Below are 27,529 nucleotides of genomic sequence, written 5' to 3'. Positions count from 1 at the left end.
AGTCAAATTTCAAAGTGACTGACAAATCAGTGATAATATTTTCTTTCACAGCTAAACACAAAAAAATAAGGCAAATAAATGCAATGTCCAGAATGATACAAGAAGCTTCAATCCCTATACTGAAACACTCATGGGACAAATATGGGGGCATCCTTGCTCTGATGTAAGCTCTGGAGTGTTCACTATTTTATATTGATTAATCACTATTATTTATTATTAAATCAGTATTCTTTTGGTTATGATGTGGTTGTGTGTGGGGCTGTAAAATAACTATGATGATACATAAACAATAAGCTGAGCATTGCTGGGCATTTCTTTCTTGCTAGATGCAATCACGACTATTATTATATCTTCAGAGGCATTACAAACCACAACAGATGAGTATTGGAAGTCACTTTTGTTGGTTGTGTGATTCCTTGGCGTTGGTCGTGTTTTAATACCTCTCAGTATACTCTGCAAAGAGCAGCTGCTGCACTATTGAAAAATGAAGATTTGTGACAAATGCCTTTCAAGTGCTGCTAAATGCAAACACACTGTAGCAGCTCAAAGTTCAAAACTCCTCAATGGACTGGTTTTGAGAAGCTTAAAATATAATAAGAGCAGCCAGTAATCCTCTTTCCAAGAAGGAATCGGGCAGGAAGTGACACAACTGCACCCCATTCCAGGTCTTAAATGGCGTGACATTCATCTGCTCTGTGCGAGTTGCAATAATGGAGAGCATTGTTATGCTCTTAGTGACACAGCTACAGTAATTGGTGCTGCAATGTTTGCCCGGTGTTTACTGGAGTTTTCAGAGGCTGCTATTTGTCATGGAACCACAGACAGACCTGTCACTTGGGGCCTGACAGATGCCAGTCCAGAAGGCCGCTAACAAGATGAAGATAGTCCACCCAGCTACAAAACGGGATTATGTCTGAGCGGCAGATAAACAGATTATTCCAGAAACAGACACTGCTTTTTTAGCTTCGTCACTCTTGTCTCCCACTTAGAGCATCGTCTTCCCCCAGTTCATCAAACTGCTCTGCGGTGCTAGCCAGACACACCTTGGACATTTCACCATCTGGTGTGACACTGAGTAACTCTGTGCAGGCTAAGGACCAGTGCTGCAATTTTGGTTAAAAGTAACTTAAAAGCCAACTTATTCTAAGGGGTAGTCTTTTTTGGAACTAATGGGCTCAAGATAAAACAAAGCTCAAAGGATTCTCGGCAAAACAAATACTGTATATATACATTTATATCTAAATATTTAATCATGTCATTGAAAAGTGGACTTCTCTTTTTACTTTTTCTGTTTACCTTTCACGCTAATGGAATCAAAGGTGAGTTTTATTAAACTTTTATTTGCTTTATTGATGAAAAAAGTCTTAATCTGAAGTGGTTGATTTTGTTACGGTGTGTATTGCTTTGGTCAAGACACCTCTCTGAAGTTGGAAAGAATGTCAGCAACATGAAAAACAATTCCTTCGATTTGAATCAAGCACAGAATTCATCTGCCTTTTAAGTAATGAAATCTTCAGAGTCGCAAGGGTTAAACATTATAATAGGGTTTCGTGGGGTTGTGGTGAAGCATAGTGTCATTACATTGTTATGTGTACTAGAGGTAGTGTATTGTAAAGGATATGTACCAAGCGTCATACTAATTTAGAAAGAAATATTTGAGATAACTTATATTAAATTTCACAATCCTTTCATTACTTACAGGATGTACCCAGGGAATAAATTACTTTAATCTGTTTGTTGTTTTCTAGTTTGTCACGCTTCTACTTTTACAATCCAACATTTTCTGCACTATGTCATGTCTTCCATTTTGTACCACTGAATTCCCCAAAAAAATGCTTTTTCGTCTGCTATCATAAAAAAGAATGATAAATTCATTGTGAAGTTTTATTTTTATGTTTTGTTTTTTTCCTGGAGCGATTACATAAATAATTATAGAGTAAAATAGAATAATAACTTTATCAGGTTTCTCAAAACAGTTCTAGCAACATGTCATGGTGTTTGTTCTGTGGTGTGGGAGAATTACATGGCATGTTTAATTCGCAGTTGTAGTTGGAAAATAAATGATCTTGTGGACAAAACAGAGAATAACTCAGGAGGCTTTCCTATTATGCAGAGAACTTTGCTCGATATATTCAACAAATATTAAACAAAGTTTTGATAACACTTACAATTCAGTATACAGTATGGCTTACGCTGGAAATGATTGGAAATCTCAGCACAGAGCCATAAACAAGTATGTGAAGGAAATGGCTTGCAATCAATGTGAAATGACTCTTAATCTGAGCTTCATTTCTTCAGTTCTAGTCTATTGCAATAACCACAGCTCATGTGATCTTTATATAATTTACCAGAAGCTTAATTGTATGTCGGCCTTCTGAAAAGTTATTTGGAAATGGTGGACGAGTACTCAAAACCAAAAAAATCATACTTTAAACAACCGTTTTAAACAAGTCATTAAAGGGTTTAAGTTAAGTGTTAACGTTTTGGGCTTTAAACTCTAAAGTTTCCATCTTTGGAAAAATGCTATATAATCTTCTTTTTGAAGATACTGGCTTGCTTTTAACTCAGTACTTGAGACACACTTGCTTGTTAAGTTTAAATTATTATTATGAACGCATTTTGATATAGTACCAGCCAGGATTTCTGATTTTTTTTAAATCCCTGCATTGTCAAACAGAACAAAAGCATTCTGTTACGCTCTGAGTAGACCACTAATTCTTCTTGGCTGCTGCTTCTCTTGTGATTAATGCCATTTATAATCCAGCAATTGCAATAGTTGCATTTTAAGACCAGAAATGCAGAAGAAAATGTAAGAACTCACCCTCTGCATTCAATATACAGAATGAAAATATAATAGTCTTATATTACCACTTCTATGTTTTATAATGTCATATTATTTTTAATATTATTATTTTTAAAATAATATTTTTAAATTTTTAAATCAATTTGAAAAAATAATGCATATAACTAATCTCATAACTAATTTAATTACAGTAATTATTTGAAAATGACATAGATCCTCTTCTAAAAATGTAAAAATATTTTAGTAAAAATACACTCAATGGCATTAAAATTCCGAAAGATAGAGTGATGTATCTGAGCAGTGACTTGGACATTTCCTCTTATTAACTGTATCAAAAGATATGATGCTCTGTAAAGGTCATCCACTGCAGAAGCAGTAGCCCACATTCTCAACACACTGCTGACATACTGTAGCAACACACTTCATTAACAGGTGAGATTCAAAAGCATCTTCTCCTTTTAATCATTAGAATTGCAGAGATGCAGAAAACAATTCCGTATTACTGTATATCTATAAAAAACTAATATTTAATTAGTCCGAACCTGTTTTCAGTGTGGTGAATAAATCATGGAATCAGAGGGCCTCAATTAACAGGCAGCAGTCATTAGTGTTATAGTGGCGAAGCAAAGAGAAAGCCCATATTTCTCCATTCAGCTGCAAGGTTTTCAGACTGCACGAAGGATTATGAGCAATACAAATTTTATTTAGACATTTATGCTCCTAATTAAGTCATTAATTTAAGAAATTGGTAACATAAAGGGAAATGGCATTTTACTTTATAAATTTAGTGGGTAGAATTTGATGTTTTGCATACCAGATAATTATATGCATTGTGACAGGTGAATAATTACATGTAATGACTCGATCCATGAATATAAAACACAGTAAATCCAGCTTGAAATGTAATTCATAAATGTAACAGGGGTGCTGTTTTTTTTTCTCTTTATGTGAGTGAATGCTGAAATACCTCATATACATGTATTATGATATGGGAGTACATATCAACCTTCCAGTTGAGCTTATAGTATGAAGTAAAAGTCCAGTGTAGTCAGTTCTGTGGTTTTATCTTTTATTAAGTCATGTGGATGTGGCATTAAGTTACTTTTCCCTTTAGTTCCTTCCAGTACAATCCAGAGCGTTAAATAAAACCAACTGATGCCATGTTATCCTCACTAAAGGGTCACATGCCTAATGACATTATGCAATGTTTTGGCACTGAAATGCAGTCACATGAACAACTGGCAGGTATGCATACTACCATTAACTGGAGGAGTGTTGATTGATAATACAGCATCTCAGCTATACATGAACTGTATGTACAGTAAGATAGAGGTGAAGTTCTCTGCATTCCTCCCCAGAGACATTTTAATAAATGTACTTGAGTCCTTTATTTGACAATTACCATTTTAAACAAATGTTTCATAACTGATACAAAATAATTTTCAAAATGACGTCCTTTCTAAAGTGAAATGAATCTCCATTCTATTTGTAGTCTTATCCTTATCTTATCCTTGAAAACAATGGGTCTGCATCACCTACTGTAATACGATTTGCTATTTACAGTAATTGGAAGTGAAAATGCTTTCGGATTTTGTTTCAGGTGAGCAGTTAATCACTTTCATTCTTTGATCTAATATAATATTTTAAAGTTAAGTATTAAAGGCAAGCAACAGTTGTTTAATATGTACAGTATATACAAAATGTGATTCATTGATGACATGAGATGACCTTACTTTGGAAGTCAGGGACAGAATCATTGTGTCCCACATGAAGGTAAAGGTGCACGTACAGTAACAGAGTGTAGGAATGGTTGCAAAATTGTTCAAAATGCAAAGTTCATCTTCACTACTTTAGATATTGGCCATTAAATTAATCAAAGCCAAAAGTTACCAACCTCCCACCACCTATTTTTTATTTTATAACCTTTCCTGATTACTGTCAACATAATGCACCTCCATAAAGAGGGAAAACAGTAGCAAGCACAGAGATCTCTTTGAACCCAAGAGACGCTCCATATGATGTTCCGGATTAAGGGCCCCAACTCGAGTGGGTCGTTTTGCTGTACCAACTCTAACAGATGTATGATTAGCACATCAAACGCTGGGACCCCGGAGTGGGAACCGGATTACAATTCCACCCATTGATTTGCCCCCATTCCCATGTACGTGCCCTTTCCCCGGCTAAAATTTCAATCCCTTTCAAGACTTCAGAAGCAGCAAGAAGCCCTAAATTGTGAACGCCAGTCTTCTAATTAAAAAGGGGGGAATTGATCACTCGCCAGCGGTTTTGTCAATAGCCGTTGTTAATATTAATTCGTGTGGCCGACGCTTTGATCCACAGTAACTTACACTGGCGAAATTTCAATTCATTTGAAAGTTGAAAAATGCAGCACTTCTCTAGAAATTAAATACGGCAGCCTGAGATGGTAATGTTAAAATATCAAGAGATTTTCTTCAAACATGACATTGTGTTTTATGCTTTGTGCATCTGTGAATAAATAATCTATGTCCCAGTAGGTGAGGGAAGAAATTAGAGTCTTTTTAGTGAAGCAATTCAGAACAATTCTAGTGTATTAAAATACTATATTAAATAGTACATTTTGTCTCAGTGGTAGTTACTTCTGTCATTGTATCACAAAAGCTTTTCAAAGCATTGATGTTACCTTATAGCCTGATCTCTTCAGATCTCTGAAGTTAAGCAAGGCTTAGTCTCCTCAGTACTGCAATAGTTCACCTCCAGGGAAAATCATGTGCCTTCAGTGGTGTTGGTAAACCAGTAGATAGCACTTGTCTCACTGGGCTGGAATTTTCAAATAATGCCTCAGCACCAGAGATACTGTTTGCTGTATTTTCCTTTGGATCAGACATTAAATCAAACCTTTTTTTTTATTTTATTATTAAAGATCAGGGTTGTCCTAACTAAACTGCGATGTTTGACATTGGACAATATGACCTGTCTTTTCACTTGGTTTAATTGGTGAAGAAATTTCTCACTTTTTAAATCTTATTCTGCTGTGGAGTGAGACAATTGGTTCATAATGACCGCCATGCATTTCACTGTACTTCAATGGAGGATGAAATAGGTCTGTACCCAGTATATATGCAAGGCACTGTGGGATGAAAAGTGATATACAGTATATAAATCCAATTTATTATTATGGGATAGTTACATTTTGTGAGATTCAGAACAGTAAAAATTAATTATTACAGTCCACCAGTTCTCAGCGATAATAATCTAATACAGGATTGTATAATTTTTCAATGAAGAGGAGTATACAGTAATCTTTATTCACCTTTTTTAATAGATTCCTTCGCAGATGTAAACAGATTATTCTGCAATATTGGTATCGGTAGATAAATGAGAGATCAAAAAGTTCTTTAAGTGGCGTTTTCATTTGGAATTTCAATTTTCCTTTCTTTGGCGATGAGGACTAGAAATCTTCAAACTCGGCATTTCTGTCATGCTTTCAAGTTGGTTCCTTATAGATAAACGACAAGGCCTGATGATGGCTTCCGAGCAGGAAATATTACGTGAAAGTATCCCTGTCAAAGAGCTGTTCACCGAAACTGTAGACAAGTTTATTTGTATTCAGCACTGTGATCAAATGTATCATAAACACATACACAAAGGTACATACAGTATGTGCGAGTAATATAATTGCCAGGATGAGAAAAACAAATTCCATTTGTTTTTCTTTGAAAACTACTGCGATTTCTTTCAACGGGTAGGATTTTATAAGTTGGATAAAAAAATACATTGCAATGATTTTTCTGGTCTCAAATACCTTCTAATGCATTTGACACCACCTTCTAACTCTTATCATCTGCAGCATGACTGCTATAGGACAATCAACTACTATGCCCATGTATTTCTGTTTTCCTTATTGTAGTAAACTGAATGCAAAGTCAGAATATTATGCAAACCCTGAAAATGCACCTCTTCATAAAAACAGCCTTAAAAGTTAGCTAAAAAACATGTTGACCGTAGAAATCTATTTAAATTTCTATGGCTATTGAACAAGCTCAAGACATGCAGCATGAATCAGCAAGTGTACTTAATGTTCAGCAGTACTCTTGCCAATTACTTTGCTGTCTGTTATGTAAGAGCACTGTGGAGGTCTGTGGATTCTTATTGCCCTCCTTTTTTTCCTTCTGCCTTGCCTCATTAAACATATCCGTAAGCATGTGGAATGACACCTGCTGGAGTTCTTAATCATATCCAGCTAAGACTAAAAGATTAATGCAGTCAGGAGGACTGAGCATGTGTTCATTATGCATTGTATTTTTGTATTGCATCAATGCGTTTTGGCCTTGTCCTTTGAGGTACCCCTGAACAATCCTCTCCAGCTGGGCTTCATACCCAGCTGCAATCCCATGATGAGATGCAGTCACAGGGGCAGAATGCTGCCCTTCCCTTGATTTGGATTAAAAAACAGGTGGAGGCCAGGGTGAGTGAGTGGGGCAATTAAAAGTTCACAGCAATTGATTGCTGAACACTGTTTTGACAGTCCTTACCTTGCCACTCATTGGATGTGTTAAGTATTTATAAAAATTATTCATGCAAAAAATAACTATTATTTAATTAATTGCATTTATTTAGTATATGTCCCAAGACACCCCAGACTGCTTTTGAATACATTGTAGGCTTTACCAATTGAATTAAGGGGGACTTTACGTAGACCAGATAGTTCAAGGTCAAAGGCACTGGGATTTACACATACTGTATTCTTTCAACACTGCCATGAGATCTAGTAGTCATAGTAGCAGTCAACAACATCAGTCTACAAGGCGTTAAATGCTGCTGCTACCAATAGCAGAAAACAAATGGCTAATACAAAGACTTGTGGTAATAATTGAAATGGAGAGTACATCACTTAATTAATATGATGGACACTAACTGGTGGTTTTGTTCTCTTGTTTTTTTTTACTATAGTTATCTGACACTCTACTAACAAAAATTCTTTGAAATGCCAGTGATTAATGCCTTGTATTCACATATACAGTGACTAATATTTAATTACTTTTTCATTTTAAAGCACTTTTCTTTAAAATGTTTTTTTGCAGTTACCTAAATTGCAGATGGCTATATTTCAGTTTTCTAATGCATTGTTAAAGCTGTTACTGTGCTAGAATGTTGTACCAGGGTGATGCTGTTCCACACATCTTTGCCCTACCTACTGTATCAATCCACCGTGTCAGTGCCTTTTCCTTGACCTTATGACTGTCATTGCCACGCCCTCTGCAGCCAGAGGGCACTCCTTCTCTGTCCTGTCTCTTGTTTCCTGTGCTTTGCTGTCCTTCCGGTGTTTCTCTCTCTCTGGGGCTATATATTTCCGGGTCTTTCATTTGCCTTCGCTCAGCATTGACGTTCAAATGTCCTGAAACCCGCCTAGCACCAGGTCGCCCACATCCTCTACCTGAGGGCATAGGTTTCTATATGGCATTCCCTGAACAGCTGAGCCCGGGCTAACCCACGTCTCGCCGCTACGCATAGGGTCTTTTACACATAGGGTCTTTTACACTCTCCTGCCATTCCACGGTTCATGCTTTCCGACCTCCGTGACAGTCATGACTGAACAAAGAACATTATGTGAATAAAGCAGAGATGTTTTTATCCCTATAAATCCCCAGCACTCATAATGTTTTAAATTATATTAAAACAGGAAACTTTCAAGCCGTAGCCTATTACCATGTTAATCAAATATAAAGGTGATCTTCAATCGACTTTTGATCTGTCCTTCAATGCTTTGCTCCAAAATCTAATGAATAAATCAGATTCCTGTTATTTAAAGTAATTCCATATTCCTGAAGTCTAAATTGAGCGTTTGGTCTTAATAACTCAGCTAGTAGGGACGTCTACTCCGGGTACGATTATAGAAGGTTGTGCTGACACATTTCTATTGAACATGGTCACCATTGTTCAATAGAAATGAAGATTGTATCTTTAAGAAAGAAATGGTGAAAGGTTATTTCATAGTACATGAATTGTGGAATGTTTAATTCAATGTTTTGGGCTCTGCCAGTGTAATTAATTGCTGAAGATGAAATACGTAACGGATAACAAAATTATTTTTGAATTTTGTATCTGTTGGCCTTGTAATATAATGTTTTATTTGCCTTGTGGAATTATATTTCTGTCATCTGCCATTTGATAAATCATGTGAACAGAGGTAGCACCACAGTCTTACTAAGCAGTGCTTGCATGGGCTTTATGGTAGTTACAGTAATAGTAATCATTATAACTAACCAACTTTTTTTTACATTTTTTGAACATTTAAAATGTAACTGGAGTACACAGATAGCAAAAGTGCAAAATTGTTTCATTTAGACTGGGACCAATTTAATACTGTCAACAAAAGACCTTCCTTAGTTGAGTGTTGCCTTCGTGATGTTATTTTGCTGGGTTTCCACATTACTGCAGGAAAATTTACCTACATCTGCTTCTAAAGTAGGTATTTCAAAGCAGATACAGTATCTGTTATATCAGCAAAGTACAGTTATATCAAATAAAATGAATGAAAAAACATACTCTGTATGCATTTACTATTTAAAGTGTATTCATATATATGCAGCTATTTAACATACATTAAATTTTAAAGTACTACATTACATTTGCTGAGTAATGCTGGCATTTGTCACATATTTCCTCTAAGTTGAATCCTCAAAAACACTTCATTATATGTATTCGATCACCAACTAATTTGTGTGGTACTGTTAACGCCCACTGAAAGTGTTACCACTTTCAATGGTGGTTTCAAAAATATAATACTTGTTTAATAAAAGTATGCCGGGCAGCAAATTGTGCTTCAGTAAACAATTTTTCCCTTCCGTTAATAGTTCAGTTCTTCAGCTGCAAACTATAATGTTATGTAAAGCACACACAATAGTCTCTATGCTTTCTTCTTGCAGATATGAACAGTCAAGAGACTCTGGCTGGAGTCAAAAAGACTCATTCAGGACACTTGATAGAAATGTTGAGGACAACCAAGCAATCTTCAAGAATAAAAGCAATATTTGAGCTGGAAAGACATCGGACAAGGAGATCGACATTTTCCCACACCGGAGTGAAAGTCTGTCCACAGGAAACCATCAAAGAAATCATCGCCAGTCATCAGGCTTACTACAAACTTAGAGGTAAGCAAGACTATGAGCATGTTTCTTCCCCAGCAGATTTCTCAACATTTTCAATTTGTATGTTTGATTACTTCCATCAGTGTATTCTTAAAGGAAATGTACAACTTCTGAATATCTGAAATCATATATTGAAGAAAATTCTCCTCTAAAACTTTTATGGGTTATGGTTCTATAAATGCACAGAGGAGCAAATGACATTTTGTGTACTTGTATTTTTTAACCAAAATAGTTAAAATACTTTTTTAAATCTAATCACAGTATTTAATTACAGTACATTTCTAAACAAGCTCCATTAAAGATTTGTAAATATTCTCTGCTTTAGTTGCTCACATCCATCTTTTTTCAGTGCTTAAGAAATGGCAACAGTATGACATCTTTATGAGGTAGTTCACCTGATGAAACTGCTGGAGCATGTACTATATGCTACTTTCTCTCAGGTCACCTTTGTGAATGAGCAGTAAATTTAAATGTTTTCAATTATTTATTTTTTTATGCTACCTTCCGATGAAATGCACTGATTGATTGAGAACTGCAACAATTAACCGTGAAAAATATGCCAACAGAGAGAGAACATAACGTTATTATGTCCCTGTCCCGAACTTTCATTCTGGATCAATCTGGATTCATAGAAGATTCAAGAAGAAATCATTTTTACTTGACAGTTTAAGGGTAACAAGAAATAAAGCTTATTAGTTTATTAGATCTTAAAGAGGCATATCAGGGATGAACAGACACTCAAGACACATAGAGTACCTGTACATGTACAGTAAAATAGTTATTCTTGTTGAATCTGTATAGTAAAGGTTACACTGCAGATATTATGAAGCAACACTGCTGGGTCATCCTTTAACTAAGATGAGCCATGACTTAAGAAAGTCCAGGTATTCAAAAACTGATAATTCTCTTGTGGTTTGTTATTCTATATGATTGCTCAGCCCTTAAACAATTTCAAAAGCTGACATCCATTGATCACTGTGTTCAACAGTTCTTATTAGGTGGATGATTTCTCTCAATGATTCAAAGATTCATAACCTCTCTTTCCTCATGTTTCATATACAGTAGTGGTACAGTACATTGTTTGTTTGCAAAATATGTTAAGAATGAAATACATTGTCCCATGGCCAACATTTATGATACACTGCTAATCTATACACTCTGTTGCACAAAACAGGAGTTGTGTGTACCTTGTCTAAAAGATTTAAATGCTTTTCAAATATAGAAGATATCCCTGCCAAGACCTATTAGAATGAGTTGGTTCACAATGGTATTGTAGGTGCATTTAAAGTTTGTTTTAATAATAATTGAGTATTAAAATAGAGAACACAAATGCCTGAAATGAAGGGTGATAGCACACCAGTCTGGGACTAAATTTAAATTCCAGTAAAATTATTGAAATATGAATGTACAGTATGAATATTCACTGTTCTTGCGATCACTACAATGTCAGATGTACTGTAGATGACTGGTGGGTTTGACATTATCTACTTTTCTTTAGAGCCTTAGCATCTTAAGAATGGGAAATGTTGTCCACTTGATTAACTTAAGCCATTGACAAACTAATTTCAACATTTTTATTTTGTGAGGTTTTGCATTATTTCCTCACACTGTGAAATAAAGAGTACTGAGTACCGTGTCTTGCTGGGACATACTATACCTATTAAAAGATTTCTTGCTATAACAGCCCGACTCTTAGGTGTGTCACAATGTGTAAGGCATCCACTGGCAGATGAGATTCCCTATAAACCCAAAGTATAACATAGTATTTTTAAGCCGCAAAAAAGTATTGGCTTCTAGTCCCTGTGGAAAAAGTGTATTTCCCCTCTTCTGTTATAGGCTTAATACAAACAGGTGTTTTTATTTAGGAAAGGAAGGAAAGAAATATTACTTGGTAGTAGAGTAGAAGTAGAGGAGTTTATTGCCAAATGTACATGTACACTGGAAATCTTTATTGCACTGATCTCTCGGGACATACAGTACACAGTGCAGCAGATGACACAGTACAACAGACAACATCATGCAATGTACGGAAGACAGTAGATTACAAACACAATCAATAATGAATACATATATTACAGATGAAATTTCATATCTGAGTCAATAAAAATGTGTCTAAGAATTCTAATATTCCATTTTTCTTCACAGTACTCTACCCTTTGTAGTCCTGATACATTGTTTTCGTAAAATGTAATGAAGATAATTAGTTAAAATTAAAACAACACTGTGGTCTGGGAACATAGAGTGGTGGCCTACCTTCACAAGACAAAGTGGAGTGCTGACCACATTGAGGCAAAACCACCTGTTGTGAAGGCGTTTTAGTAATAACCATTACAAATAAACAGCACCACCTAGTGGCCCACCAGAGTTAGTCCTCCAGCTGACACTGTCCAGTACCCAAAACAAGTAAAGTATGCTTTACCTACTGTACACGTGCTGTTCTTTTGAAAGGTAAGTCTGTATCAGTTGCACTTCTATAGTATTTTTGTAGTGGTAGGTAACAAGAAGGGGTAACATTGAAGGATTCGCTGCTTCTGCAATGCAAGGAAATGTTTTTGTTTTTGCTTTGTATTGCATGTTACATTCAAATAAAGACAAAAATAAAAACAAAAGAAGTGAAGCTATTACAGAAGGTATTTCTCTTTGCGACTGCAGAAATCTAATACGAGGCTTTGTACGTAATAGGAGTAGGAGTTTTTGACAAATTGTAAAATACCACCATTTTGTTTAGTTTGTCAGGAAGCCGTGTGGGAGGCCTTTCGGATATTTCTGGACAGAATTCCAGACACTGCGGAGTACCAGAGCTGGGTTTCCACTTGCCAGCAGGAATCCCTTTGTATAGCCGACCTGGCAAAGAACTTCAGCAGCTCTCAGGAACATCTTGACATGGTTCAAAGAGTAAGAACCGAACCCATTCCCCTCTTCGTCCTTTTGTCATCTTCTATATTTCGTGAGATAAAACGCGATGGCTGAGACTGACAGTGATGTCAGAACTCTGTGGGAGCAGTGACTGTGGTTGGGGAAAAACTTCAATACAGCAAACTACCCTCTCAGACACGGGGGCTGTCCATCCATTTTCTAACCGCGTCATCCGATTCATGATTGCAGGGGAGCTGGAACCTGTCCCAGAAAGCAATGGGCACGAGGCAGAATACACCCTGGATTGGACACCAGTCTAATCGCAGGGCACACACAGACGGTCACGTACACTCACACCCAGGACTAACGTCCAAGAAGCCAATTAACCTACCACCAGGTCTTTGGACTGTGGTAGGAAGCCCATCCAAGCATGAGAACATACAGACTCTCCAGTTCCAGAACTGAACCCAGGGCCCCAGTGCTGGGAAACAACAACGCTAACCACCACACCGCCCAGACACAGGGTCTTACAATTTAAGATCCTGACCTAATTAGTTCATTAAATACCTATTCAAACCTAAGTTGTGGCGGTAATTGCTAAAACAGTTCTGTGGTAGACCCTCTGTACTTCTCCTCTAATGGCTCATGAGGCCTGAGCACATGGGCAAACCACAACAGGAAGAAAATTACTACGCAAGAACAGAACACGACACGACACTTCACTTCTGCTCCAACAAACCCGGCACCTAGACCAAACTAAGCTAAATTAAACTCATGGGAGAATGTGATTCTCAGCCCTTCATCGATTATCTCATTAGATTTTAATATACCAGATATGAACCTATTTGTATGCAAGAGAAGCCTGAATGACCTCTACTGGCAGGTCAGCTGAAACTGCTAGCCTAATTGCTGCTGGCCTGTTACAGATTCAAAGTGTTTTGATCTCTTACAAATGTTACACCTAGCTTAAGCAATTAAGTTATATAAGTAATAAAAGTCACATCATTAGTTAAGGTTTTAATTAAGCCACTGTGACAGAGGGCACTGGGGATCTGCAGGATGATTCCCCTACATAGATTGCTAATTGCCAGACCCATAAAAACTCAACTGTGATGACTTTACTAAGGTTAGAGTACACACGCAGAACCAAATTTTTTACCTCTGTATGAAGGGCCATAGATCAGTCTATCAATAACAAATGCAATAATTTCTTGTCACAGCCTAGGCATTACTAGAATAACATCCAAGAACTGATATCAAGTGTTTCATAGTGGCTGAAAGATAGATTTCACGTGGTAGTGATTATTTCTGCTTCTCAAATCGTGGTACGAGATTATTTAACAAGTAACTAACTGCAGGGTTTACACCATTTACTGTATCTACTTCATACAAATATATCTTTAGAATTTTAAAACAGAACACATTATCATGTTGTGATGCTATCAGTTCATGTTTAATAAATCGGTGTGATCTGTTCTGTGTACCTGAGTAAAATGTTTACTAAAATAAGATTGGTTTAAGGTTTTTTTTAAATTACTTTAGCAGTAGTGTCCCCTGTATCCAAACAGCAGTGAGGTGTTTAGACTGACTCACAAAATACACAGTATATTACTGAAAAAGAACAATCCACACTGAGTTCACAGAAACATAAGCCAAAGCTGGGCAGCACAGTAGAGCAGTGCAAAGCATTCCTGCCTTGCAGTGCTGTGGCCCTGGGTCCACTTCCTGGGGCACTAAGTGAGTAGAGCTCTCCCTGTGTTTACATGGGTTTCCTTTGGGTGCTCCGTTTTGCTTCTACAAGGTCCTTCTATATGAGCCTTCTCACCTATAAAGCTCTACATGGCTTTACATTCTGTAACTGGCTGACTTACTACTGTCCTACTCCTTACCTTGCAACCTTTATTTGTCAAACCTACTCCCCCAAGCCCATCTACAATCTGTGGCTCAAAAGCTTTTTCTTTAGAAGGGCTTTTATCTAACTGGTCCTGTGTCTGTCCTTACAGCTTTTCCGCTATATTCCAAATTCCTTTTGTAATTCTGCTGTCACCTGTCATTGTGAACTTTGCTTTTTTTACTGTAAGCATTTTGAGAAGGCACTTTTAAAGGCACTATATAAAATAAAGCCTATTTTATAGTACATAATCATATTGGTACTGTAGGTAAACTGACTTCTGGTAAAACTGGCCCTGGTGTGAGTGGACTGGTGTCCTGTCCAGGGTGTATCCTGCCTTACACCCTTTGCTTGCTGGGATAGGCTCCAGCTCCTCCTTAGCACTGTATTGTATATAGCAGTTAGAAAATAGATGGGTAAACCAAAGTTTGTCTCATATTTTGACGAGTTCCTTAATTTCATTCAGAGTATAACAAGTTTCTTGAAAAAATAGACTGGTTTGGTTGTTGAGTGTCTCAATCCGTAAGAAGTGTTGAGCTTACAGTGGGTCATGTACTGTAACTAGTTCTTTGTGACCAGGATTCTACAAAACCAAGGTGCCTGTGGTGCCTGAGATGTATTAAAAGATAAGTTGCATGTTTTGTATCTCTGCCCTAAGATGTGAAAAACACTCAAATGGTGCATTCAAATTTGGTGGGTACAACAAAAACCCTTGACATTCCTAAATTTATAGAAAATAGACATAATCTGTGAAATACTTAAAATACCTTTGCATTTTTTGAAATACTTTGCTCTGAATGAAACTTAATGAAATGAGGGAAGTCTATAAAAATGATTTTTTCATGGAAGTTATTTAACCAAACCGTATTACAGTATGTTCTTAAGAATTCGTCTTCAGATAACTTGACCGAAAAATATTCACGCTCATGTCAATATAGTTCTGATACTGGAATAGAATTTTCACATTTAATATGAAGATTTTTCAAAGGATACAGTGACTTTTCTAAATCCAAACAGGTGAAGTATTGTCTTTTATTAGTAGGAAGTACTGTAATACACTCATTGTATTTCATTCTTCATTTCTCTGCTAGTTTCCCTCTCTTCCTCACACATGAAGAAGGCTCCACAACTGAAAAATTGTCTCTCTTTTCATTTCCTTTCAAACTTCTTTTGTTTTAAAATTCTACACTTTCTGAGGGATTTGTTCTCTTTTGTTTTTCTTCGCAGAGAGTTCATTTAAGGGACGAAAAGCCTCAGGAAAGGTAGGAAACCATAAAGTTTTCTATTCTAAGGGTAGCAGCTGAAGGACAGGCATCTGTAGGCTCAGATGGATTGTCTCCGTGGTGATTTAGTGCTTGTTAATGATGGTGTATTATGATTCAGGAAAACATAAATTTCAGCTTTCAGCTCTCCTCAATGTCTGCTTGTTCTCCATTACCTGGCTTTCCAGAGAATCGGAATTTTATACCTATTTGAATACAGGAGTCATCATTATTGATTTATTTGGGTTAGTTCAGGAGAATGGAAGAAGAACATGGCAATCTAAATAGCTTTTGAAATTCGAAAAAAATGTACATAAACTTTAAACAGTAGCACAGTGGTCGGCTTGGCTGCTTTTCAGCCCTGGGGTCCTGGGTTCAGTTCAGTGTCTGCGTGGAGTTTCTATGTTCTCCCCATGTGTGCGTGGGTTTCCTCTGGGTGCTCCAGTATCCTCCCACAGCCCAAAGACATACTGTTAGGTTAAGTGCCTTCTGGGAAAACTGGTCCTGGTGGGAGTGTGTGCCTGTCTGTGTTTGTTGTCCGCTGCCCACAAAGTGCTGGGATTGGCACCAGCTCCCCCACAACCCCTGGATAAAGCAGTTAGAAGATGGATGTAAACTTAAGGATATGTTTTCTAGGGTACCACAATGGAATATAGTTGCAACCAGGAAAGACTGAAAATACTCATCAAGGATGCATTGTTTTTTCTTGTACTGTTATTCCCTTTAAAGTGTGACACAGTTGTAGTCTGCCTGTGAAAGAACTTCTATTTCAATGGTGTTACTGATCCTTCACACTTGTGGTGTAAAATGTGCTGTTAATTAAGGTCTTCAGATGCTGGCACAGCCACAATTATGGACCACCTGATTCCGAAACAAAGGAATTTATTATGTGTAGTAAATACTTGGGTTGAAATATTATTTTGTCATGTAAATGTAGAAGAACGACAAATTCCTCATTTCAAACACTACACAATTTATACACTGAATTCATTACTGAATAACTCTGTTTCCATAAAAAAGGGCCTGGAACCATATTTAATTGTTTATGCTATAAGGCTTAAAGGCCAAGTCAGTAGAGACCTATTGCACGTATTATTTAGTGTGAAAACTGATTAATATCTGACTTGGTCAATCTAATTTTTAAAGGTATAAAAAAAACAAAAACCATAGGATATTAAGTACATCTGTCCTTCAGCACATTTTCTAACCACTTCCTCCAATTCAGGCAAACAACAGGCACAAAGCAGGATACACCCTGGATAGGAAGCCAGTCCATCACTGGGCAGACACACAGACACACACATACCCACATCAGAGCCAGTTTTCCCAGACATCAATTAACATACCAGTATCTCTTTGGACATTGAAACCTGGAGGACTTGAAGGAAATTAAGAACATACTGTAACGGAAGTTAAAAACAAATGTAGCTCGTTAGGAAGTTAGTATTCAATTGATCCAAGTATTTTGAAAGAAGCCTTGGTATCCTCTTTAACAATATGGTTGTGTAGCTCATCCACACTCCCTCAAACCTTTGCATAAAGAAGAGCCTGCTGTTCCTGGTTTTAAACGCACTTCCATGTACAGTAGTTTTTACTTGTGCCCTCTGGTTTGTGTTTCATCACTCATTCTAAATCACACAGGAAATATTAATCTGGCTTTGACTTGACACAAAAAGCCCCAGATGCAAAGTGTAACTACTACTACTGCTGTCCAATATCCTGTCTACAACCTTAATACAGGACACATAAACATCCCCGTATTGTTAAGAGTAGATACTTTTGAACTATCGATGCAATTTCTTTACATACCTTTTCCACACTTGTGCCTTTTAGAGAAGTGTCCACTGTAAAGCCTGAAGGGGTGACAGAAAAGGCTTCTGAAACTACAACAGGTATGCTGTTAGACTCGGGACTGGCAAGTTCCTGTACAGTATCTGAGACCTCTGAAATTATGCTGTGATTTTTGACTCTCACTTCAAGTGATCACCTGTAGCTGACCTGCAAAGGTGGTCTCTCAGCTGATATACAATAAATGAAGTGCCTTCCTGTGTGTCTTTGTACAGTATATGTATTATTCCCATGTTGTAAAATGCCTGTTCATAGTCTCATGAGGATTAGATTTATTATATCCCACAACTTAAAGTCTTAAGTTAAAAAATGGTAGAAATTATTTAATAGAAGATTCAGTCATTCTTTACTAGTAACTGAAAATGTTGTCACAGCATTAATTTTTTGTTGTCGTTGGCTTAAAATATACTCCTGCTGTATATTCCTGTGTTTAGCAGACAGAGTACGCATTATTCAATGCAATTTTTACTATTTTGCTGGATTTAAAATTGATTTCTTCCATTGAAGATTTAAAATATCAGTTTGCTAATAATATCTTGTATAAAAGCTCTAGTATCCTGACATTAAATTGAATATTTGAAAAACTGCTTCTATTTGACTAGATTATCTGAAACCCTTATGAAATCAAACTGAGTACATTTATTGTTTAAAATTTCTTCACAGGTCTCCAACGTATCACAGTCAGTATACAATATGTTCATATAATACTGTATACTGTAGGTTGTTTTTGTTTTGTGGTACAATTTTAATCATTCAAATGGGTGGCAAAGATATTTCCAGAAGGTTCTTCAGTGTAGGGTTGTGCACATTGAAAAAGATTCATTTTGTATTTAGTTTCCAGGGAAGTCTTCACTGCTGGACCCACAGAAGTGTCAGCTCTTTCTAGAAACCTCCTTAATGAAACTGTGAATGACACAAAAGTCCCTGACACGGTATGGACTCTGGCTTCTTGTTTTCTCCATTAGAACTCAGCTCTACAGGCAGCACAAAAGGCTTGAAAGAAATAATATGCCCATTTGTCAGCTGCATTGTACCTTTTATCAGACTCTGTTGGTGTGCTGAAAAAACAGCATAATAAGACTTATTTCTTTGGCATTTATTTATTTTCCTCTTGTTATAATTAAATTGTGGGAAGCCGAAATTTACTGTGTGTCCCGTTGTACAAATGACTATGACTTTCAGTGCTTTGCAAAAGTATTCAGGCCCTTCCTATGGTGTCAGTTTTGTGAAATTACAAAATGATGCATACACATTTTTTATTAAACATAATATTTAAATAAAGACCTGCGTGCTCAAACTCAATACTTCTAAAGGTTAGATACAGTAAGTTAAAGCATACAATATGTCAGCAAAAACTAAAAAGAAAAACTGAATTATGTTGATTGCATAATTATTCAAACCAGTAAACTCAATATTTGGTGGAAGCAACATGGGCAGTATTTATAGTATAGCATCAAATCTTTTTGGACATGTCTCCACCACCTCTTCACACTGGCCTTGTGCAATCGTTTGCCCATCTGTCTGGACAGATTCACTCATGTTGTCTCAAGATGCTTGAGGACTGCTTACTGACAGCAGCTTTCAAGTCTTTCCACAATGCTCAATAAGATTCAGGTCAGGACTTTGACAGGGCCACTCACTCAAAGACATTCTTAAGCCACTCCAGTATAGCTTTGACATTATGGATTGGTTCATTGTCCTGCCTAAAGGTAACTTCCTCTGCAGTTTTCAGTCTTTAGCTGAAAGATTTTTGCCTATACTTTCTTCCATCACTCCTTCATTTTCCTCTACTCAACATGTTTTCTGGTCTCTGCTGCAGAGAAGCATCCTCATATCAAAATGCTGACCCCACTATGCTTGACAGTAGTGTTGGTATAGACTGGGAGATGTACTGTAATGAGTCTGCTTCAAATGATATGCTTGGCATTTAGACCAAAAAAGACCACCACATCTTTTGGCACATTTTTGAAGGATCACTCAGGTGCTTCTCGCTTGTAAAACTCCATGCAGCATATGAGATGAGTTTTCCATTGTGCGATATAGGCAGTTTTTGTCGAGGAATTTCAGCCATTGAACTCTGAAGCGTTTTTATAGTTGTTTTTAGTGTCACAGTGAGATCACTAACCAGTTTCCTCCTTCCTCGTTAATGGCTGAATACACTGATGTAGGCACTTTCTGGCATTTGACATTTCTTGACATTTGAGTAGACTGTGCTCACAGGGGTATTTGGAGACTAATTTTGTGCCCTTCTCCTGATCTGTGCTTTTCAATGACTTTATTTCTGACTTGTTTTGAAGGCTCTTTAGTGTTCAGGTTTAAGTCTTTGCTTGAAATTCATTAACTGGCATGAAACTACACAGAGACAGGTGTTTGTTTTCTGAAATCCCAAGAACCACTGTAATTGCATACAGACAGAAGCTCTCAACTAATCATATGGCTCTTATTTATGCATCTACATTCACCTAATTAAGGGTTAAAAATAATTATGCAATCATGACTTTCACATTTTCCATTCTTTACATTTGTTTTTTTTTTGTTTTGAACGTTATTATTCAAGGGTCTGAATACTTTTCCAAGACACAAAGTCAGTGGCATGGGGCTGTTGAAACATCTGCTGGTGTAGAGGAGTCCCTGTCTAGAGAAAGATAAAAAACACAAACTGTCATAAACCATGTTCTCAATTAGCAATTATCTGAAATATAGAATTCAGTGATATTTTCCTCATAAACTCAAAGCAAGTTCTCTTTTACACTTTTTCATTAAAGAACAAATGTACTGTATGTAAAAAATTATTAAATAAAGCAAGATACATAGCTTTTCATCAAGTATACTATGTGGAAAGCTATAAAAGCCTTTCAATTAGTTGAAAACATGGCCCTAAATAAAAATAACAATAGATTATGATCATTTAAATCCCTGTTTAACTATCACACTAGGCTATAATAATTGACTGTTCTCCTTAATGTGTAATAATACATTCAATTGATTCAGCATTTTAAAAAGGCTCTCTGAGTATATTGTATGTGATTGCTTTTATCATTCAATAAATACTCTTCAGTGACTGTCCACTTCAAAAGAAATGCCCTTTCATGCACCACACAGCCCGACTACCAAATCTATAGATTTATAATAATAAGATGAACGCCATCTGAGGATCGTGATTGAATGTTCCCTTAAAAGCACTGACTAAATAAACAGCCATCATTCTTCTGTTCATATTCTTCATTCTGTAAACATTTTCTAATTTCCTCTGAAATTTGAAATTTATCAGTGCCATTATTTTTCATTATGCCTTCACTTCATACACTTTTTTTCATATACCTTTGCATAACCTGTCTGGTGACGTGATATGCTATCAGTGTGCCAGTCGCCAGAGTTAAATTTGGAGCCAAGGGGATTTTTTGTAGGCAAGCATACAGTATAATACACAACGAGGCTGTGCTATTGTGCTGTAGCTATGAACCACATGGCAGCCCTGTTGTGCGCTATCTAAAGGATACAATGCTTTTCTACCACAGGACTCGGAGCTTCCTAACACAGTGCCCGACCAGCTTGTGGAGCAGGTGGTGGAGTTCAGTGTAACACTCAGCAATCCAGGCTACGGTGAGCTCCTGAGCAGTCCTGACATCCCCCAGTACCAGGACCTGGCCCACAGCCTCCAGGATCAGGTCAGCGCTACGCCGTGGGGAAGCCTTACTGCTTTCAATCTAAGAACAAGTCCAAGTACCTAGTTGTGCACATGTTCCTCCCTTTAGAAACCATTCACTGCTCTGTCCAAAAGTGCAGATGACAAATGGTGATCAGAGTTGACCTGTCAAGTCTGAAATTATTAATTTGTTTGTGCCTTGGCTAGATTTGGAGAACTATGGAAAATTAGAAAAGAAGATATTTTTTGTTTCGTTTATCGATTGGTTTGGTTGAGCAAGACTCAGTTAATGCAGTGGACCCTTTCATTTATTTCTCTTACTGTTGAAAAGCTGACTGCTCTCTTCACTTAATCCTTTTGAATCTGAAGGCATTGTTACTGACATACATTATGCTGGGTATGTATGAATAAGTGCTCTAGGGCTAATGTACACTCCAGACAAAGAAATGCTCAGAATGGAAGAGTGGTATATGCAAAATATAATGCGTACATTATATCTGTACGTAGAGTATACATACATTAGTACATTAAAACTAAATAAACAAGTCTTTAATTTCTACATCTCAGTCCCTGTAACATCACATAGAGAGTGTGAATGTGAGCTCCATGTCATTAATTTGAATGGCTACTAATTGCATTGACGTGGAGAAGTCATCTTTGCCTCCTAGAGGTTATCACATTGATGTGTTCTGGCTGTTTCAGCTCTTGTCTGCAGGTGATTACAGAATTGCATGACCTTGATATTTGCTGGCTTTATTATGCATGGACATCCTGAATATGCTCTCTCACCGATGTTGTGATTGTGTGATTGGAATTGCATTACTGGCATTTCTGTGACATCTGAGGCAATCTGCAATAGCTTATTGAGACATTCCAGATTGAAATACACAGAAGAATTGGGTCTTGGGAATGTATGGTTGTTCAACATGTCTTCTTAAATACTGTCCAGTCATTGCTGCTTACATTCCAAAGAGTATAATATTGGCAAATGCAATCTAGTGAATTGTGACATCATACAGTAAGTCAATCCATTTCATGTAAATTATTTGCAGTACATTTTCAGGAAATATAAAAATAAATATTTTTATAAGTTTGTAACTATTACCTAGTATAGTTTAGATTTTGTCAGTTGCACAATGAGTATCAATTATACCTTTTTAATGGAGGGCAATGATCTTCCTACTGTATACGTTGGTCAAAACACCAGTGTGGCTCAACAATTGATTGTGACTTGTGTAGTGAATGCATGCCTGTAATCTTATAAATCTCTGTCTCGGAGTATGAAGTATAAGATCCAATAGCAGTTTCATTTTCTTGATAATCTAGAAGTGCTAGGAAATTTTCCAGCAGGGCAATGCAAGACCACACATATACTATGATTACTAAGGCACAATTTCAAGAAAACAATCCAGGGGTCTTTGCTGTGGACAACTTTTTATCTCGCCCTGAGTCCAGTATAACATCTGAAAAACCAGCTCACCAATTTCATCAAGAGGACATAACTGTGATTGGCCAGATTTCCCCAAATTTCACAAATTCATGCCTCACATTCAAAAAAGGATTAGTACTGTACATGTCGCCTACTGTACCAATATCACCACTTTTTCTGTCTAGATCTGTGTAAAACCTGACCTGTATTTGAACTGAGTGGTGAACATGCTCTTCAGTGGCTATACACTAATCCATATAGATGTCCTTAATAACCTTGTAGCATGCACAGTAACAACGTATATGTTTAAAATATTTGATTAAATCCATTAGGCCTGATTGTTGTGCTTCCTTTGTGCAAATTGCAAATTGCTTGAGGATGCTGATGCTGTTGTATAATAAAACCTCATATTCTCCTCCAAGAAATGTCTCTCTCATTCATAATCTTTTATTTATATATGTTAATCTCCTACTTAGAGATGTCCAAAAATGAGATTGATTTTAGTAGGAGCCTTAGTAGGAGGAGTTTAGCACTTTTATTGATCTGCATGGACATACGACAGGACGTTAGGTCATTGTCTGTCTATAAAAGAATGCCATTATACAGTAGACCATACAAAGTATCAGCAGACTAAAACATTTTTTATCAGGATGGTTTGATTAAAAAGTTTTGAAAGACACAGAGGTGAATTTTTGTTAACGCATCGATTGACATCATAAGGTCCCATTCACAGTAGCAGAAGACTGTTCCTTGATCTGTATTGGTGTTGTGCATCCTTTTTGTATCGCACATACTGTATTGTATTTTGTTGCAATACCCTTTATGGTGATGCTTTAAAAACTATGTTTATGTAACATTGTGCTTCTTTCCATTTTTTTCAGATGTTGCATGTTCTTGATAGGCTTCCAGGATTTAAGGAAATCAGAGTGTTAGGATTTAGGTACGTTGCTATAAGTAGCTGTAGATGCAATATTTTCTGTCTATTTGTATTTTTTTCTACCTTTAAATCAGTTTAAAACTATACCTTACATGTACAAAAATACATTAAACATGCATTTATTTTCCTTCCTCTTGCTTTTAGTCTTAAGACATTTATTATGGTTAATTAGTAGTGAATCACATTTTGAAGAACAGAAGAAAACTCTTCTGAGTTGCAAGAGTTTCACATCAAACTTTATTTTTTATTGGCATGTGTTAAGTATTCAGTGGACCATAATTTTCTACTGCACAGCCTGACAAGTGATAAGTCATACTGCTTGTTATGAATATAACTTTAAAGAGGAACTGTTTTTCAAGTTGTTTCACTTTCTCCTGGTGCTCCCTGCATGGTAATTAATTTCTTTTGGCTCTGCTTGCTGGTACATTAATTTCTATGCAAGGCTGAACACCTGTTGGTTTATCTACAGAAAGTCTGGCACTCCACTAGATTTAATAGCATCATACATTGATCTTAAAGCACTGAAAAAGCACTACAGTTCATGTCAAAATAATGAATAGTGTTGTAATTTTGCTTAATGGATTATATTTTGTTTCTGTATCATCTTTTATAATGAGTCTTTGTACTTCTATGTACTTTGGACTTGTATTTCACCACTTAGTAGGGTGACGTTGTCAGATCTAAGAAGCTAGGTAGGGTAGGGGCTGGTCAGTATTGGAACAAAGTTGGAGAACAAGAAGGAAAATCAGTCTGTGTTATAAGTAATGGAACAGCATGTGAACTCATCACCCTGGACCACAATTTCCAAAACAGTGCTCCAGTATGGAGACTGCTGAAGAAGGTATTGTCGTTCATATTAGACCAAAGTTCTGACTATTTGTGATCATTAAAGATCCCACGGCACTGGTTGTGAGTGACTGGAACAAGCTACAGTACTCAGTCATCTTGTTGAAGCTGATAACTCTAGCTTCTTTCCAGAAACAGTTAATCAGTTTCTAGAATTCATCATTAAAAATGAAAAGCTCAATTTTAATTCAATTGAAAATGTTGAATGTACAGTATTATTTATTTCAATGTATTATTAGCCAGCAGTTAACATTGCAGTTTCTCATCGGCCTCTGAAATGAATTTCAAACTGAATAAGCTTTTGTTCACTTTATTGCTTTGCTGGAACAAAGTGAGAAGAACGCCAATGATGGGTAATTTAATTAGGACTGTCGCATGGTTTCAGATACACCTATAAAACCCCCTTTCCCATATGTTTGTGCTTGTAATAGTTATTTTGGCATGTTGGTTTTTGTTTCTTTGCATAGGAAAACAGCTTAAATTGTCATTACGTTTTAAAAAACCTTTTTGGTGAATATAAGCAAGTACCCTGATAGATGTAATACATAATAACCTAGCTAAATGTAGATGATTTAAGGAAAATTGAATATTATGCACAAAACTCTAGAGCCTGAAATTTGTGGTAGCCCTTGATTGTAACGAAGCAGATATTCTCCTCAAAATCTGTGGCTTATGCAGTGACTCCAGTAATGAAATTAGCATCAAACAGTTAATACAGCCCCTTCTCTTATTCTTACTTAACAAATGAATGCAATACTCATCTTTTACTTAGTAATTTTAATTGGCTAACACCACTATATAAAACACATTTGCTTACTTTACACAGTTAATATTGCAGCACTTTCAGGTTCATGTGGGTATGCACCCCCACCACTGCCATCTCAGGTCAGCCCCCGACCACTGGGGACTCAAACCCAGGCCTCCCAATGGCTGAGGTCCCTGATATTCACTGGGAAGGGCGGTGATGTCACCGCGCTGACAAGCCGGCTCGCACAACCTGTAATGTCGGCCGTATGCGTTACAATATTAACAGTCCAGAGAAAGGATTTTGGATGGCAAAGCGGTTAGCATTGCTGCTTCTCTGGAATTCTGGGATTAATTTTAACTTGGGTTGCCTTCTGTGTATAGCCTGCAATAGGCTCAAGGCAGGGTAACACCCTGGACAGGATGCCAGTGCATTGCAAGGCAGACAAACACAGGCATGCCCAAACTCACACTAGAGCCAATTTTCCTAGATGCCAGTTAACTTGCCTGTGTGGTTTTGGACCATGGTAAGAAACCAGAGTACCCGGAGGAAACCCAGCAATGACAGGGGAAACATTCAACCACCACACAGAGACCACATTAGGTCTGGAATCAAACCCAGTACCCCAGTGATGCATGGCAGTAATGCCACCATTCTGCCCATAGTAAAGGCTTCATGTTCAGCATATTATGAACTCTGTCCTGTTTCAAAGGTGCCGATACATTTATAATTATACAAATGAAAAGCCATACAGACCCCACACTAGCCATCTACATATGAATAAGCCTTTTCCATTTTAAGCAGTCCCACATGGGGCAGAGGTGGGAAAATGTAGACATGACTATGTTTGAATATTCGAATCTTTCCATTTTTTTCTCTTATGTATCTTCATAGTGACCTTGTCAGTGGTGTGATACCCTCTCCACCCATGTTCACTTCCAGATATTTAGAATGCAGCTACTTCTGCCTTAAACCTGTACACATACCTCTGTTTAACAAAACACATACATTGCATTCTCTGACAAATGAAAAAAATAGCAGCATGTATCTGCCAAAGAGGAGTGTACGTGAACAAATTCTAGATTTAATTTTAACCAACAGTTTAATCCTTTACAATACCTGTATAGTATACTAATTGTTTTTGTGCTTCAGTAGACTAGTTTTGCATACTATCTATTTGTTTATTCATATTTTAAGTTGCATTTCCATTCCTGGCTTTTCCCACCCTCTGAACCCACTTTGTTATTCATTATTGCAGCTTTTAGATTCAGCATCACTAGAGAATATTTGTTTATTTATTTACATATTCTCTGATTTTCAGACCTGGAGGGCTTACTGTCCGTTATGCTGTGGTCTTTGAAACAGTATCGCCGGAATCCAGTAGCATTGGTAATCAAAACATCGATAGGGTTTCTAATACTTCTGAACAAGGGATTGGCCCTTACAGTCCAGATGATGAGAAGATGACAGCTTCAAACATAGTGCCCAGTCTCCAGGAAGTGGTAGTCAAGGCCTTGAGTGAAGAGACATCCCTCCCAGTGGATTTCAACACCATTAGCTTTGGACCAGGTATGTATCATTCTGTTAGCGTTGCCAGGCCAGCAGCCATATCACCCTGCAACTCACAACTGGCAACCCACTGAAGCTCAGCAGGTGCGAGCCTGGTCAGTACCTGGTTGGGAAACCTCCTGGGAAAAAACTAAGGTTGCTGCTGGAAGAGGTGTTAGTGGGGCCAGCAGGGGGCGCTCACCCTGCGGCTCATGTGGGTCCTAATGCCCCAGTATAGTGACGGGGACACTATACTGTAAACAGGCGCCGTCCTTCAGATGAGACGTAAAACCGAGGTCCTGACTCTCTGTGGTCATTAAAAATCCCAGGGCATTTCTCGAAAAGAGTAGGGGTGTAACCCCGGAGTCCTGGCCAAATTTCCCATCGGCCTTTATCAATCATGGCCTCCTAACAATCCCCCTCTATGAATTGGCTTCATTACTCTGCTCTCCTCCCCACTGATAGCTGATGTGTGGTGAGCGTTCTGGCGCACTATGGCTGCCGTCGCATCATCCAGGTGGATGCTGCACATTGGTGGTGGTGGAGGGGAGTCCCCATTACCTGTAAAGCGCTTTGAGTGGAGTGTCC

General features: G+C 37.3%; 1 protein-coding gene across 9 annotated transcripts in view; it reads left to right on the top strand.

Annotated features, from left to right (window-relative positions):
• Positions 1–698: 698 nt before the first annotated feature.
• Positions 699–27,529, top strand: part of impg1a (interphotoreceptor matrix proteoglycan 1a) — a 43,918-nt gene continuing 17,087 nt past the window's right edge. For 3 of the 9 annotated variants that reach the window (XM_088626695.1, XM_088626693.1, XM_088626700.1), the window contains exons 1-10: positions 701–1,319; positions 9,712–9,936; positions 12,662–12,828; positions 15,908–15,942; positions 17,776–17,834; positions 18,625–18,722; positions 21,309–21,458; positions 23,747–23,805; positions 24,981–25,001; positions 26,715–26,962. In XM_088626695.1, coding sequence (XP_088482821.1) covers positions 1,253–1,319; positions 9,712–9,936; positions 12,662–12,828; positions 15,908–15,942; positions 17,776–17,834; positions 18,625–18,722; positions 21,309–21,458; positions 23,747–23,805; positions 24,981–25,001; positions 26,715–26,962 — 1,129 coding nt within the window. In that variant the 5' untranslated portion in view covers positions 701–1,252. Of the gene's footprint in view, positions 1,320–9,711; positions 9,937–12,279; positions 12,382–12,661; positions 12,829–15,907; positions 15,943–17,775; positions 17,835–18,624; positions 18,723–21,308; positions 21,459–23,746; positions 23,806–24,980; positions 25,002–26,714; positions 26,963–27,529 lie in introns of those variants that run through there. The other 6 variants (XM_088626696.1, XM_088626701.1, XM_088626702.1 and 3 more) reach the window with 5 other exon arrangements.

This window comes from Lepisosteus platostomus, chromosome 3 (assembly GCF_059453375.1).
Source record: "Lepisosteus platostomus isolate fLepPlt1 chromosome 3, fLepPlt1.hap1, whole genome shotgun sequence".
Lineage (NCBI taxonomy): Eukaryota > Metazoa > Chordata > Actinopteri > Semionotiformes > Lepisosteidae > Lepisosteus > Lepisosteus platostomus.
The sequence above is the reverse complement of the archived record's forward strand: the minus strand, read 5'-3'. Positions and strand labels throughout refer to the sequence as shown.